Source organism: Sinocyclocheilus anshuiensis, unplaced genomic scaffold, assembly GCF_001515605.1.
Source record: "Sinocyclocheilus anshuiensis isolate Anshui unplaced genomic scaffold, SAMN03320099.WGS_v1.1 scaffold223, whole genome shotgun sequence".
In the NCBI taxonomy this organism is placed as follows: Eukaryota; Metazoa; Chordata; class Actinopteri; order Cypriniformes; family Cyprinidae; genus Sinocyclocheilus; species Sinocyclocheilus anshuiensis.
In genome coordinates this window covers 211,596-224,219 of record NW_015548214.1, presented here as the reverse complement: position 1 = coordinate 224,219, position 12,624 = coordinate 211,596, and the positions used below count along the sequence as shown (strand labels likewise).

The 12,624-nt window shown below is 37.2% G+C and overlaps 1 protein-coding gene across 1 annotated transcript in view; it reads right to left on the bottom strand.

The window, feature by feature from the left end:
• LOC107653837 (protein spire homolog 1-like) overlaps positions 1 to 12,624 on the bottom strand; it is a 53,673-nt gene that overhangs the window by 3,798 nt on the left and 37,251 nt on the right. Inside the window, exons 5-17 of the mRNA XM_016440685.1 lie at positions 12,560 to 12,624; positions 12,289 to 12,453; positions 11,577 to 11,663; positions 11,302 to 11,431; positions 7,190 to 7,237; positions 5,399 to 5,568; positions 5,200 to 5,293; positions 4,945 to 5,087; positions 2,716 to 2,742; positions 2,041 to 2,178; positions 1,753 to 1,823; positions 1,634 to 1,661; positions 1,008 to 1,162 (exon numbers count right to left, since the gene is read on the bottom strand). Of these exons, the coding sequence (XP_016296171.1) occupies positions 1,008 to 1,162; positions 1,634 to 1,661; positions 1,753 to 1,823; positions 2,041 to 2,178; positions 2,716 to 2,742; positions 4,945 to 5,087; positions 5,200 to 5,293; positions 5,399 to 5,568; positions 7,190 to 7,237; positions 11,302 to 11,431; positions 11,577 to 11,663; positions 12,289 to 12,453; positions 12,560 to 12,624 (1,321 nt within the window). The remainder of the gene's footprint in view (positions 1 to 1,007; positions 1,163 to 1,633; positions 1,662 to 1,752; positions 1,824 to 2,040; positions 2,179 to 2,715; positions 2,743 to 4,944; positions 5,088 to 5,199; positions 5,294 to 5,398; positions 5,569 to 7,189; positions 7,238 to 11,301; positions 11,432 to 11,576; positions 11,664 to 12,288; positions 12,454 to 12,559) is intronic.

The following is a 12,624-nucleotide window of genomic DNA, read 5'->3' as shown; positions in this document are numbered from 1 at the left end:
CGCATCGTGTGTGTGTGCGCGAGCGAGCGAGCGAGCGAGAGAGAGAGAGAGAGAGAGAGAGAGAGAGCGGGTCACATCACAGTGGAGTCAGCTGTCTTAACCGTGGCTTGTGCACTGCAAACACATACCAGCTTCATCGTCTCTCTGTTCCCCTTTCGGGCTCTGTCTTTACATTTATTTTGAAAGATGAAGCTCGCGATTATAGTAAGGGGCGTTACATTTCCAACGAGTGCTTGCGGTGTTCGGCCAATCACAATGCACTGGGTCAGCTGGCCAATCAGAGCAGATTGCGCTTGTCGGAATGAGGGACTTTGTAGAAAACGAAGCGTTTGAGAGAGGCAGGGCATAGAGGACCTACAATAATGTACAGTATTTGAAAAATAATGTGTTTTTTGAACATTAAAGCATGTCAACATATTCTGTTATACCAAATACACAGAATAATGATCTTTAAAAAAGCATCATATGACCCCTTTAATATAATGTTATTTCAAATAGTTGTCAAAGCAACATTTCTCATTTTCATTTTGTTTAATCTGATGTACTAAAATAGCTACAACTAAAACGGAAATAAAAAATAAAAACTATAGACATTTTTAGAAACTAATAAAAATGACAAAAACACAACAAAATTACTCAAATTGAAATGAAAACAGAAAATACAAAAATAAAAACATTCAAAATAATAAAAAAAAACTATAGTATGTTGATACTAAAATAACACTGCATAACATTTGGCGCAATACTGGTGAAATGCTGTATACTTCTGTCCACAAAAATGTTGAAGATTATGTGAATATGAAAATAAAATGAGCCCTAGCGAACACTACATTCTAAAAAAAACAGTCCCATTTGTTTATTTTAATGTTAAATGTTTAATGTTAATGCTTCTTTTAATGTTTAATTTAATTAATTATTAGCTTTTCATCAACTCACAAACCCCCTACAACTCCCTTATGAACCCTGGTACAAATGATACATACTCCCTCATCATTTGTGAAGCTCACCTGGACATGGTGCGCTGAAGGCTGTTGCGCTTGTGGCTGGATGTGGAGGAGGTCTTCTCTGTGGCGGCTGACGCTGCAGACTCCTTTTTGGGCAGAATGCTGGGGCCCAGAGAGGAGATGGGCAGGCTGGCATGGGGCTTGGAGGGCAACTTAATCTGAGATGAGAGGATGTGCGGTCATTAGCAAAGTGAAAAAATGCACACTATTCTTCACAAGTTTGGGGTCAGTCAGACTTGTTTTTAAAGAAATTAATACTTTTATTAAGCAAGGATGCATTAAATTGTCACAAGGATGCATTAAAAAAAGTCACAATGTTTATAGTGTTACAAAAGATTTATATTTTAAATAAAAGCTGTTCATTTCAACTTTCTATTAATCAAAAATATTAAGCAGCACAGCTGTTTTCAACATTAATAATAATAGGAAACGTTCCTTGAGCATCAAATCAGCATATTAGAATGATTTCTGAAGGATCATGTGACAACGAAGACTGGAGTAATGATGCTGAAAAATCAGCTTTGCATCACAGGAATAAATTACATTTTAAAACATATTAAAATAAAAAAAACATTTTTGATTAAATAAATGCAGCCTTGGTGAGCAGAAGGTAAAGATGTTACATTTACCTTCTTACAGCACTGTGAACAAACAGGCCTGTGAGAAGAAAAGAAGAAAAATATGATTCCACTGCACATCACAGCTTTATTTTCTCCATTTAAAGCCTGAAATGAAAATCTCCACCCACCTCTTACAGAACTGGCAGGTGTAGGACCAGGTGAAGAGCGAAAACTTCTTCATCCGACATGAGAAGCAAAGCTGAGAGGAAGGGTTACACAATGAAACACTTACATACACACTTGCACACACCTAGCATGTTCAAAACCTAATGAGCTGTCTACCTAGACAGTATTTATAGGCATCATGTGCTTCAAACAAGAAGACAATTCCAAAAGATATGCTTGGGCTAACATACTGTATATAGTGATGTACATGTAGAGTGGGCAGTGTATGTAAAAGAGAAGAGTAAATTTACCTTTCCTTTCTTTAGCGCATTATAGACGTCTTTATATTGCTGGAACTTTTCCAGCTCTGCTTTTACAAGAACCTGTCTGATATGCATCACCTCCTCTACGGTCAAAGTCAGGCACTCGACGGGGTAGCAGAACTCCTCCTGAAACCAACATGTGATTTTAACAAACATACCGAAGCACACACTGCATATTTAAACATGCCATGCTGTCACACCCGAGAATGAGGGATGGAAAAACCATAACGTGCTAGATCACGACTCTGCATGGTTACACCTTCTACCAAACGCAACACACAACAAAACCCACAACACAACGGCGATGGAAGCATTTAATTCATTAATGTGGAATGTTAAACTCTCTGTTTATGCAAGTTTCACCTCTATAGGTCGAGCTTTGTATGGAAAATTTGCATATAAAGATGAGTGGAAATCTTCATGCTCTGTGCTAAAACAATGCATGGGGCCCCAGGACTAGTCCTTACCCAACTTTAAAGGGCACTCTGATTCAAGCACACATAAAAGCCAATACACATCTCTAATACTTACATTTAACCACCTTAACTACCATTAAAAAGACAAGTCATGTCTTGTGAACTACAAAATAAGAGACTTTATTGGCTTTTATGCCCCTTGTCACCCAGGGTTAGTAGCAGTAATATGTAGTTTGATGGGACGTACCGCACGACCGCTGCCTAGTGCCTGAGCCTGACCAAAGAAAACAACATGACTTTTATTTGGTATTCGTCTTAAAAGATCTGCTGTATAGTTTCAAGAACAAAAATTTTAAAGTGTCACTGATGCGCCCTAAATGTTAAACAAATAGGTAAATGTTAAATAAATGTTGTAAAAAAAATTGTAAATGGACAGAAAGTCTAAGAAACACTAAGATAGGTTAAAAAAAGAAAGAAGAAAAAGGAAAAAGTTCAGACAAAATTGTTTAAAAAAAAAAAAGCAAGGAATATCTTTAATTGTACTGATTATACATTATAAAAAAGAAAAAAAAAAAGAAAATGAAGCTTCACTCTCCACTGGTATTTAAAATATAAAATAAAATATAATTAATGAAACTAATTATTATTATTATTATTAAATATAACAGATTTAGATATTATTATCTAAATATAACAAACACTAAGCCAATATAAGAAATTAAGGTGAAAAAAAGAGACAAAGTTCAGACAAAACTATTTTAAAAAAGCAGACTGGATATCTTTAATTTAATTGATAATGAATTATAAATTAAAACAGAGAAGAAATGAGAATGAGGCATTTTGAGGTATTTCAAATATAATATAATATAATCATATTATACAATTCTGTCTCTACATTATCCCATTCTTGACCCTTCTTATCAAAATCTTACTTCTCTAAATCTAACATTGTTTGAATGATGCACTAACTTGTGCATCATTCAAAAGGAGGAAGTTTGTCGAGCAAAGCTGTTTTTCCGTTCAATCATAAAATCATCTTGATGACGGGTAACTGAAGTGATTTAAGTGTGGGGAATTTCCTTCAGCAGCTTTCCCTACTGGCCATGCAACATTGTGCAACATGCACACATGAAGCAACCGCCCTGCTGGAAGACTGATAAAGCCACTGCAGACAAAATAGTGATGAAATGACTCCTCCAACATAACGTAACAAAATCTGTGGGCATGAGAATGTGGAATATGGTGTGCTTTACCTTGTTGCCCGAAGACAGCTTCAGTGTAAGGCAGGAAAGGAAAGCAGAGCGGTTACAGAGCGGCTCTGTATCAATACTGCAATAAAACTACAGTATCACTCACTATCTAAAAGCATTTAAGAATCATTTTCCTGTAAGAGCTCTGTGATTGTCAAATTTACAACCGTTCAAAGACCTCAGAGGTTTTGCAAGGAGTACTGATCATTTATTTTCCTTTTAGGCAGGACCAAACAGCATGGCTAAATTTGAAGAAGTCCGTTCTTCATAAATGAAGCTTCATGTGAGATTTAGTCAAATATGAGCTGTAATGTAGTAAATCTATCAAGGCTGACAAATTTTCTAAAAAATTTAGAAAGTTAAGTTAGTTAAATTAGTTTAAATTTAGAAGTTACATTTGAGTTACAGTACATATACTGTTCAAAAGTTTTGGGGTTTTAATGTTTTTGAAAGAAGTCTCTTATGTTCACCAAGGCTCAAAAAATACAGTAAAAACTGTAATATTGCGAAATATTATTATAAAGTAAGTGTTTCTATTTAAATGCACAACAGCTGTGCTGCTTCACATTTTTGCGGAAACGGTGATGCATTTTTTCAGGATTCTTTGATAAAGTAAAAAAAAAAAAAAAACATTTATCTGAAATAGTAATGTTTTACATTTAACATTATAAATGTCTTTGCTGTCACTTTTGATCAATTTAATGCATTCTTACTGAATAAAATTTCTTTAAGAAAAATCTTACTGACCTCAAACTTTTGAACGGTAGCATAGCTCTTTGAAACTTGTGAGGAAGGGACAGAATTTGAGTCATTATTTACTGAAAATCTTTATTTCTGGTACGTGTATCGTCAACGTGGCAGCTTTTAATGTGTGAATGAGAATGACATGAGAAGCAGGCCATCAAAAAACATCCAGGCCCCCTGTGCTGCTGTATGGCATAGATTAGCCTTTAATTGGGCTACTGAATTGAAAATGAAAGCACAAGTTCTCCTTTATTTCTCTTTCTCCTCACTCAAGACCTGCAATGCTGCAGCACTGGAGAGAATCCTGAGAATCTAATTATACTTTCACAAGACTCGGGACAGTTAAGTGTGACCACAGCCTGCAGCCAACTGACTGCTCAACACTAAATCACTCTCATTTACTATCCTGGGATCCCTTCAACATGGAAAAACAACTCTGTAGGCAGAAGCATGGAGCTAAAGGAAGGGTTTGTTGTAGTCACCAGAGATTTGGAGTTCTGGCGAGACGGAGGCAGGAAAGGCCGTACGCTGGTTGGAGCGTCTTTCTCTATGGTGTGCCTCCTCTGTGGAGCGATGCGTTTGTCAGGTTGAGGGGTGGAAGAAATGGGCAGGAACTGTGGAGGAGCTGGGAAAAGACAAAATGGAAGACAAAAATTGAGATGAAGAACTGGAGAGTCAGTGACAGGGTTTTGTTGGACTGTGAATAAAAAGTTCTGGATATTTCATGATGTTCTTACTCTTTTTGCCCATGATGGACTCTGGAGACGTGTCCTCAACCAGCGATGTGGATACACTGGAGCTGCTGCCAGACTTCCAAGTGTTTTGTTCCTCCTAGAGTAGGGAAAAGAGACGGTTCACAATCATATTTCACCTGAAAGTCTCGTCTAACATTTTGGCAGGGTTTTTGCCAATACAGAAGATATAAAACCCACTCACATCAGAGTCGGAGCTGTCGAGCTCAGCCAGCGTAGGCGCTTTGAGCAACCTCTTTCTCTGGGACAGCGGCTGACCTCCAGCTACACTGTTTACGGGGCTCCGAGCTGGCGACGTGCCATTGGCCAGGGACAGTGTGCTGACGGCCAACTTCCGGGGACCATCAGGGATGTCTGTGTGTGGGATGGACATTATCAGACACCAATCAGGACAGCAAAGGCTTTCACATTAGGAAAATGAGGCTTTGACACTGTACTGAACTACAAATAGTTTTACAAGCCTACAGATCTTGATTACTGACTGTTTGGAACTGATGAAATTGGATCTCTTTGTTCAGAGCAGTTAATAAGTGGAAAGTGAGGACAGAAACTGAAGGTTTTATAGATCACGGCCTCTCGCTATGGCGCTGAACTCAAAACGCACACGAGTTACTGTATTTACAACTTCATGGATATACTGTGAAAGAAATGGTTCACTCACTTGTTTTTAAGTGACTACATAGCAAATGTCACATAGTTCACTATTAGGGAAAATTAGTGAATTCAGACACAATTAGTAACACAATTCATTTCTTGAACGACTACAAAAGAGACTTCAAATCCGATCTGACCATTTAGGCTCAAATAATCTAATTTCTGTTGGATTTCAAATCACATATCTAATGTGGTTTGAAATGTAAAAACGTGTTTTTCATGAAGTCTACAACTGAACAGATTTGAGTTGTATACACAAAAACAATAATAGCTTTCCTGAAAAAGCCATATGTCATAAGTTTTTGCACTCAGCCACAGATGGCCTAAGTAATCAAGGTGAAAGATTATGAGATTATGAAAGAATACAGTGATTAAATTACATGTCCACAGCAATGAAAACAGCATAATTCACTAAATCAAGTCAATAGAAGTTTAAATATTGTTCTAAAGTTTCTTATGCTGCAAATAAATAAATACATTTTTGTGAAATATTATAATTTAAAATAAATGGGTTTTTAAATATAATTTAAAATTAATTTTTGTCCTGTGATGTCAAAGCTGAATTTTCAGCATCATTACTCCAGTGTCACATGATCCTTCAGAAATCATTCTAACATGCTGATTTGCTGCTCAAGAAACATTTATCATTATTATCAATATTAAAACACCTGTGCAGCCCAATATTTTGGATTTTTTAATTAATAAAGTCCAAAAGGACAGCATTTTTAATAGAAATATTTTGCAACATTATTAACATGTTATAAATTTTAATGTATCATTGCTGAATAAAAGCATTACTTTCTTTAAAAAATTATTTAAAAAAAACCTGGGACACTCAGAATCCTTTAAACTGTAGTGTAAATCTCTTTGGCACAACACCACACTTGATTTAAACTACATATGTGATGTATGAAACTTTCACACAACAAATAGCATACAATCAGATCATTTAAGAAATTAAAGACCGGTAAACTATAGATAACAAGCTGATCCTTTCTATTAATGTTAAAAAAGCTCATCTGTCAATATTCCTGGTCATTTGAGGCTCAAGTGAGATATTTGTAGAACTTAGATGGACAGAGTATAAAAATAAACATTGCAGCATATTAAATATTGATGCCTGCAGACTCAGAGTTACATAACCCTTCTTAAACTAGACTAATCCTCATTCAGAAATGAATTCTGCGCGCTCTGCTGTTCACCCACACAGTTTGTGTCTGATTCATACACGAGCTCTCAGAACCCAGGCATTTCTCTCACACTGGGCTCAGAGGCGTGAGGGAGCGATGTGAAAGTCATGCTTGCGTCAGGAATACTTTACCTGAGCTTCGGAACAAGTCCTCTGGGGTGCTCATACTTTTGCCTGCGCCTAGAAAGGAACATATTCTTCAATATGATCCCAACATCACAAAACAGGCCTTTCTATACGTGACATTCACACAGTAAGCCAATATATGAGTTTAAACGACACTTAGGTAAACCAATCAGCAGCTTTGAGACATCAGCACACAGAAGCACAAGTGCGGTGTAGCCACAACAGAAGCAGCAGCCATACTTGACAGAGGATAAGTGGGATATGGAGGTGGAAGGAACAGTGCAGTATAGCAGCAGGAGGCATTATAGAGGAAAGTCCAGTGCAAGCAGCCATATTGGAGGCTAGCAGCTACTATTTTACATTAAAAACCATAAATCTTCGTGTATGGCTTATTTAATATAACGCCATTGAAAGGGAAGGAAATACAGTCTGCTTAATGGGCTTTATTCATTAAACACTGACAGTGATTAAATCTGCATTGCTTCTCATTTGAATAAAAGCTGAGCTTGCTATCAGTCATGTCGTCAGAAATGACCAACTCTCATTAGAGATGAATTAGGCCACTTTAAGTTGTTGCAAATTGCTGTCAGTGTGAACACCCCTAAAATAAAGGGTTTTAAAACTTGGTTAAAACTTTGGTTGTTGCTTTCTAGGGGGATTCTCCTTGTTCATATTTATAAATTTATAGTGGGTGAAAAATATAATATAATAAATATAATACAGCCATAAATGATTCAATAAATGAAAGATTAAACATTTATATGTAAACGGTCACATTCAATTCAATGCAACAATTTACATGTCTGAGTGATTGATAGCCAGGTAAAAACAATAAAACTTATTAAACAGCCTATATATATCTATGTAAGCCAAATTACATATACTATGATCAAAGTCTATTCATAGATATCATAGGCGTATTATCTTGTCATAAAGAATTACAGTAAGAACCAGGGCATGAGAGATTAAGAAGTCCATAATCCATTTTACTCTCTTCCATTCACAGGCCACAGAAATTATTATCCAAGTCAATCTTGACAACCATCACCAAATGTATTATTGATGGCTACAAACATGGAAGAGAATCTATAATTTAATGGAATTGACTGAAAGCCATTGCTTACAGAAAAGCTTATAAAAACCTTATTATCTTGATCTGGAATACAGTTGTTTGAATGTGGCTTACTTGGACAGAAACCTAGGCATATATATAAATGGAATAACTGATAACATAGCTGGATTTTTTGGAAAGTTATCCTGAAACTGGAATACAGTACACAACTTTCAAAATCTAAACATATCTGAAATCGGAATATTTTTATATTTTCATTTTATTTTGTCATGTCCTTTTGTCATTTATTATCATGATTTTTTAATATTTGTATTTAGCATTCATTTGTTTTTATTTCGGTTTTAGTAATTTTAGTATTTCTACCTAAATTTCATTTATATATTTTTTTAAGTGTACACTTTTAGTTTAAAATTTATATTTTATTTCTTTTTTTGATTAACTAATTTATTTAATAAAAAAACTAAAACAATTTTTAATAGTTTAAGTTAACAGTAACAACACTGTCTCCAACTGGTTGGAATCACAGTTTGAGTCTGTGTCCATCATATTCTACACCAACGGTTCTCAATTCCAGTCCAGGAGTACCACTGCTCTGCACATTTTGTATGTCTCTCTTATCTGACGCCCACTGATCAGTTCATGGATCTCCCTCCTAACAGCTGATGATCTGAATCAGGTGCATTAAATAAGGAAGACATACAAAATGTGCAGAGCAGTGGTATCCCAGGACTGGAATTGAGAACCACTGTATTACACGATTTACTGTAAATCTGTCAATTCTGAAAGTCCAAAATCTCTACTGTTGACTGTAAATCCGGGCAAAAATCTGGGCAAAATTTGTGTACCGTGTTACAACCTTAACTAAACAAGTAATGTTCAAAGAATTCGATCCACAGACTTGCAATCTTGATAATATAAGAGGGATTTCTTTCAGACTGGAGGCACTGCCTTCTCCCCATCCTCCTATAAGCACTATCCGGTTCAATGCTACAACCCCACCTCCAGAGGAGCGTGACATGAGGGTAGGAGTGACTACAGGGGTCTGGCACAAACACAGAAGCCAGAGGGTCAGTGAGCTGACAGCGGTAAAGCCACAGTGAAGTCTTTACCTGATGAGTCAAAACTGACAGACATGCTAAGTGGGCGCATTACTGTGAGAAAGAGGCAGAGGTTATGAATGAAGAGAGAGGGAGGAGAAGATTAATAAAGCCATGGGTTAAAACAAGGCATTAAATGTAAATGCATTTAATGTCAGATATAAAGAATGCTGTTCTGTAACTCAGGAACACAATTCAACAACTAAGCAGCCAAACAACAGGTCATTTCCTTTTAGGATCAAGAAAGAATAAATGTTATTTTTGTAATTTCATTCCGGACAACCACTATATATTACAAGTAAAACCAACAGAACTACATTACAATTCACATTACAAAACTGACTGATGAAGCTTTCTGACAACATGTAATGTATATCACATTCACAACTAATGGAATACAATCAACTTTTTATACTACTTTAGGATCAAGAATGAAAAATTGGTTTGTATCAAGCACTATAATGCTCTAATGGACTAGTAAAAATGTGATAAAACACTGAAGTAAAGTCCAACTACTCACATAACACATACAATACATATTTATGATAATCTCCTTTAAGTTTTAAAGGTTTATAGACTGTTAGTCTCACGTAGCCAGACCTTCAGACTGGCAGCAAAAGGTCTGGGAACCTGGGCCGATTTGAATGGCCAAGGACCGCCCAAGAGGCCATATGACTGACAGGTAAAACAACCAATCACGCTTCGTTTTGTGCCGCGTCATGTTTAGGGGCGTGGAAATGTTGCCACAATAACAGACCGGTGTGTAAAACTCTTGGATGTATTTTAAGTCTATGCCACAAACTATACATATTTCATATTTAAAAATCCAGTGTTTAGTTGATCCTGATAAGCGCTCATTGTCACAGTTGTAAACAAGACGGCTTTCTTCTTTCATGAGGTTTGGAATTACGGCATCATTGTTTCCAGGCGGAACGTTAAAGAACACGACACACACGTCTCCTGGAAATCCTGTAAATCCAACCAATCCAATGACGACTTCAAAGAGTTTCCAATTGCGTGTGCTATATGCATCAGACATTCAGCCAACGGCCCGTGGGCATGACGTCTGAGGCTGAGACTAATAGACTGTACACACTGAACTTTGTAGCTTTAAGCAGCTGGAGAAAACAACAGACTCTTTTCACCACACACCCTGATAATACATACATGCAAACCTTAAGCTTTATTAAGTCTGCTGTAACTGACTCAAATCTGGGACTTTTATCCAACATGGATCAGTCCGATATAATGATTTGTGCTATAACGCCAGATTTGTGCTTGTGTAACTGTATAATCATCCACACATACAGCCCAGAGGTATTTATGTGCATGTGCACCTTCAACTTAAAACCTCACAATCTTTAACTATTGAATCCTTCAGCAAAATACCACCATGAGACCAAATCTCAGGCCAAATCCACTATTAAGACTATGTACCCTCTCTAGAACCATGCAAATGATCATGGTTGATGTACAGTACAAGAATCAAATGCCATGTAACAATATGGATCGATACGTTTTTAAAAACATATAGTATCAATCCAAGGTGAGATATATAATCAGAGATTTACAGCTGTAAATAAAATGGGCGGCACAGAGTTAGAGACACAGGGCTGTACTACAGACACTGTTAGAGAACAAATGGTTGAGTGTAGCACAAGCAGCCATGCATGAGAATGTCACACTTGATATATAGGTTAACTAACACAACATGAAGCTGGCTTTGAGTGTAAATGCAATGCTATTTAAAAGAAACGATGTATCCTGAATATGAATAGAATGCATTTGGAAACTTTTGACTGGTAGTGTATATAATGTATACTACGAGACTGAAAAAAAATTATATATTTTGATATATATAGTCCAGCTTAGGTTTTTAGGTAAATGATGTGCATGAAATAATAAGAGTCTGTGTGATTATGAGAGCAAGCGTGTGAAAATGTACTCACCGAGTCGACTTCTGCGGATCATATCAGGTGAGACAGGCCTGAGCTTTCTCTCCGACCGGATCTCTTCCAGGATACGCTCGTGAAGGCTGGGAGGTCTTGGAGGATGAGGCTTTAGCTTACGAGCAGAAACCTTAAAGCGCATTCAAACACACACATGCACAAAGATGGAACAGGTTTGTGTTAATAGGTGACATTTGTGCTAATAGATTTGCGTCATTTACTTCAGTTCACACATGACCAAAAGTGAGCGTATTTGTGTATGCTCTCATGCTCACAGGATTCAGCGGAGGTCTGGAGCGAATGAAGTCCAGAATGATCTCGTGTGCGCTCTTCTTTAACCTCAGAGGAATGTCACCATTGACCTACAGCAGAAAGAAGGCAGAGCAATGGTCAAATCTTAGATATATGTTGTCAGTGAACTAAAACCTAAAGTCTCCGTCATTTGAAAGAATGCACAGGACGCATTTCAAATGTGTGTCCTGTCTAAAGAATGCATCAAAATAATATCAGCTATGTGCTATTGTCTAATTCTATGCATTAATAACTAGAGGCAAAGGTGTGTTAGGTGAACAAATACTGACCTGTTACCTCACTCCATTCAAATTGGCCTATCATGTAAGGTGTTGACTCTGACGTGGCATCTCTCTGAAAGTTTTGCAACCTTTTATGTCTATTTTTAAACCGTAACCTCAAGACGATTTCAGTGTCATTCACTTGATCCAGTTCAACCCTATAAAACCTTTTCTACCCTGCAGCTTCAGAAATAAGCCTGCTTGATTTCAGATAAGCAAAGTAAACATTGTTGTGGTTTATGATCTCTGCAACAAACAGCAATAAAGGTGGATTGCAATGTGCGACTGTAATGTTGGTACAAAGGGAAAAATGACTCATGCATGTTGGCTCTAGGAGAATTCAAAAATAGATTCTGATCATAGATTCTGCTGACATGACCCAATTTAGGATTCATTTATACATGTGCACACTCACCATGACTTTGCGAAGTTTGTAGCGTTTGGAGCGGATGTCGTCCATGAGCATCTCATAAGGCGTGAGCTGGAACTCGATGGGTAGAGGGTTATACTGACGCTCCTGGACCTTCTTCAGCTTCACACCGTGTCTCAGGTCCCTCATCACCTGCACCCAAAACCGTGCCTGTGGAAAATATGGTCATATGGCCATCCTGAACCAACACACACTCTTAACAGTGCATAATCTGCAAGCATTCAGGGGAGGAATGAGCTTGTCTAATTGTCCTAACCCAGTCGGCGTTCTGCAGCTCATTCAGGTCTCTGACGGGCTGCTCTGCTTCTCCTTCCATCTTCC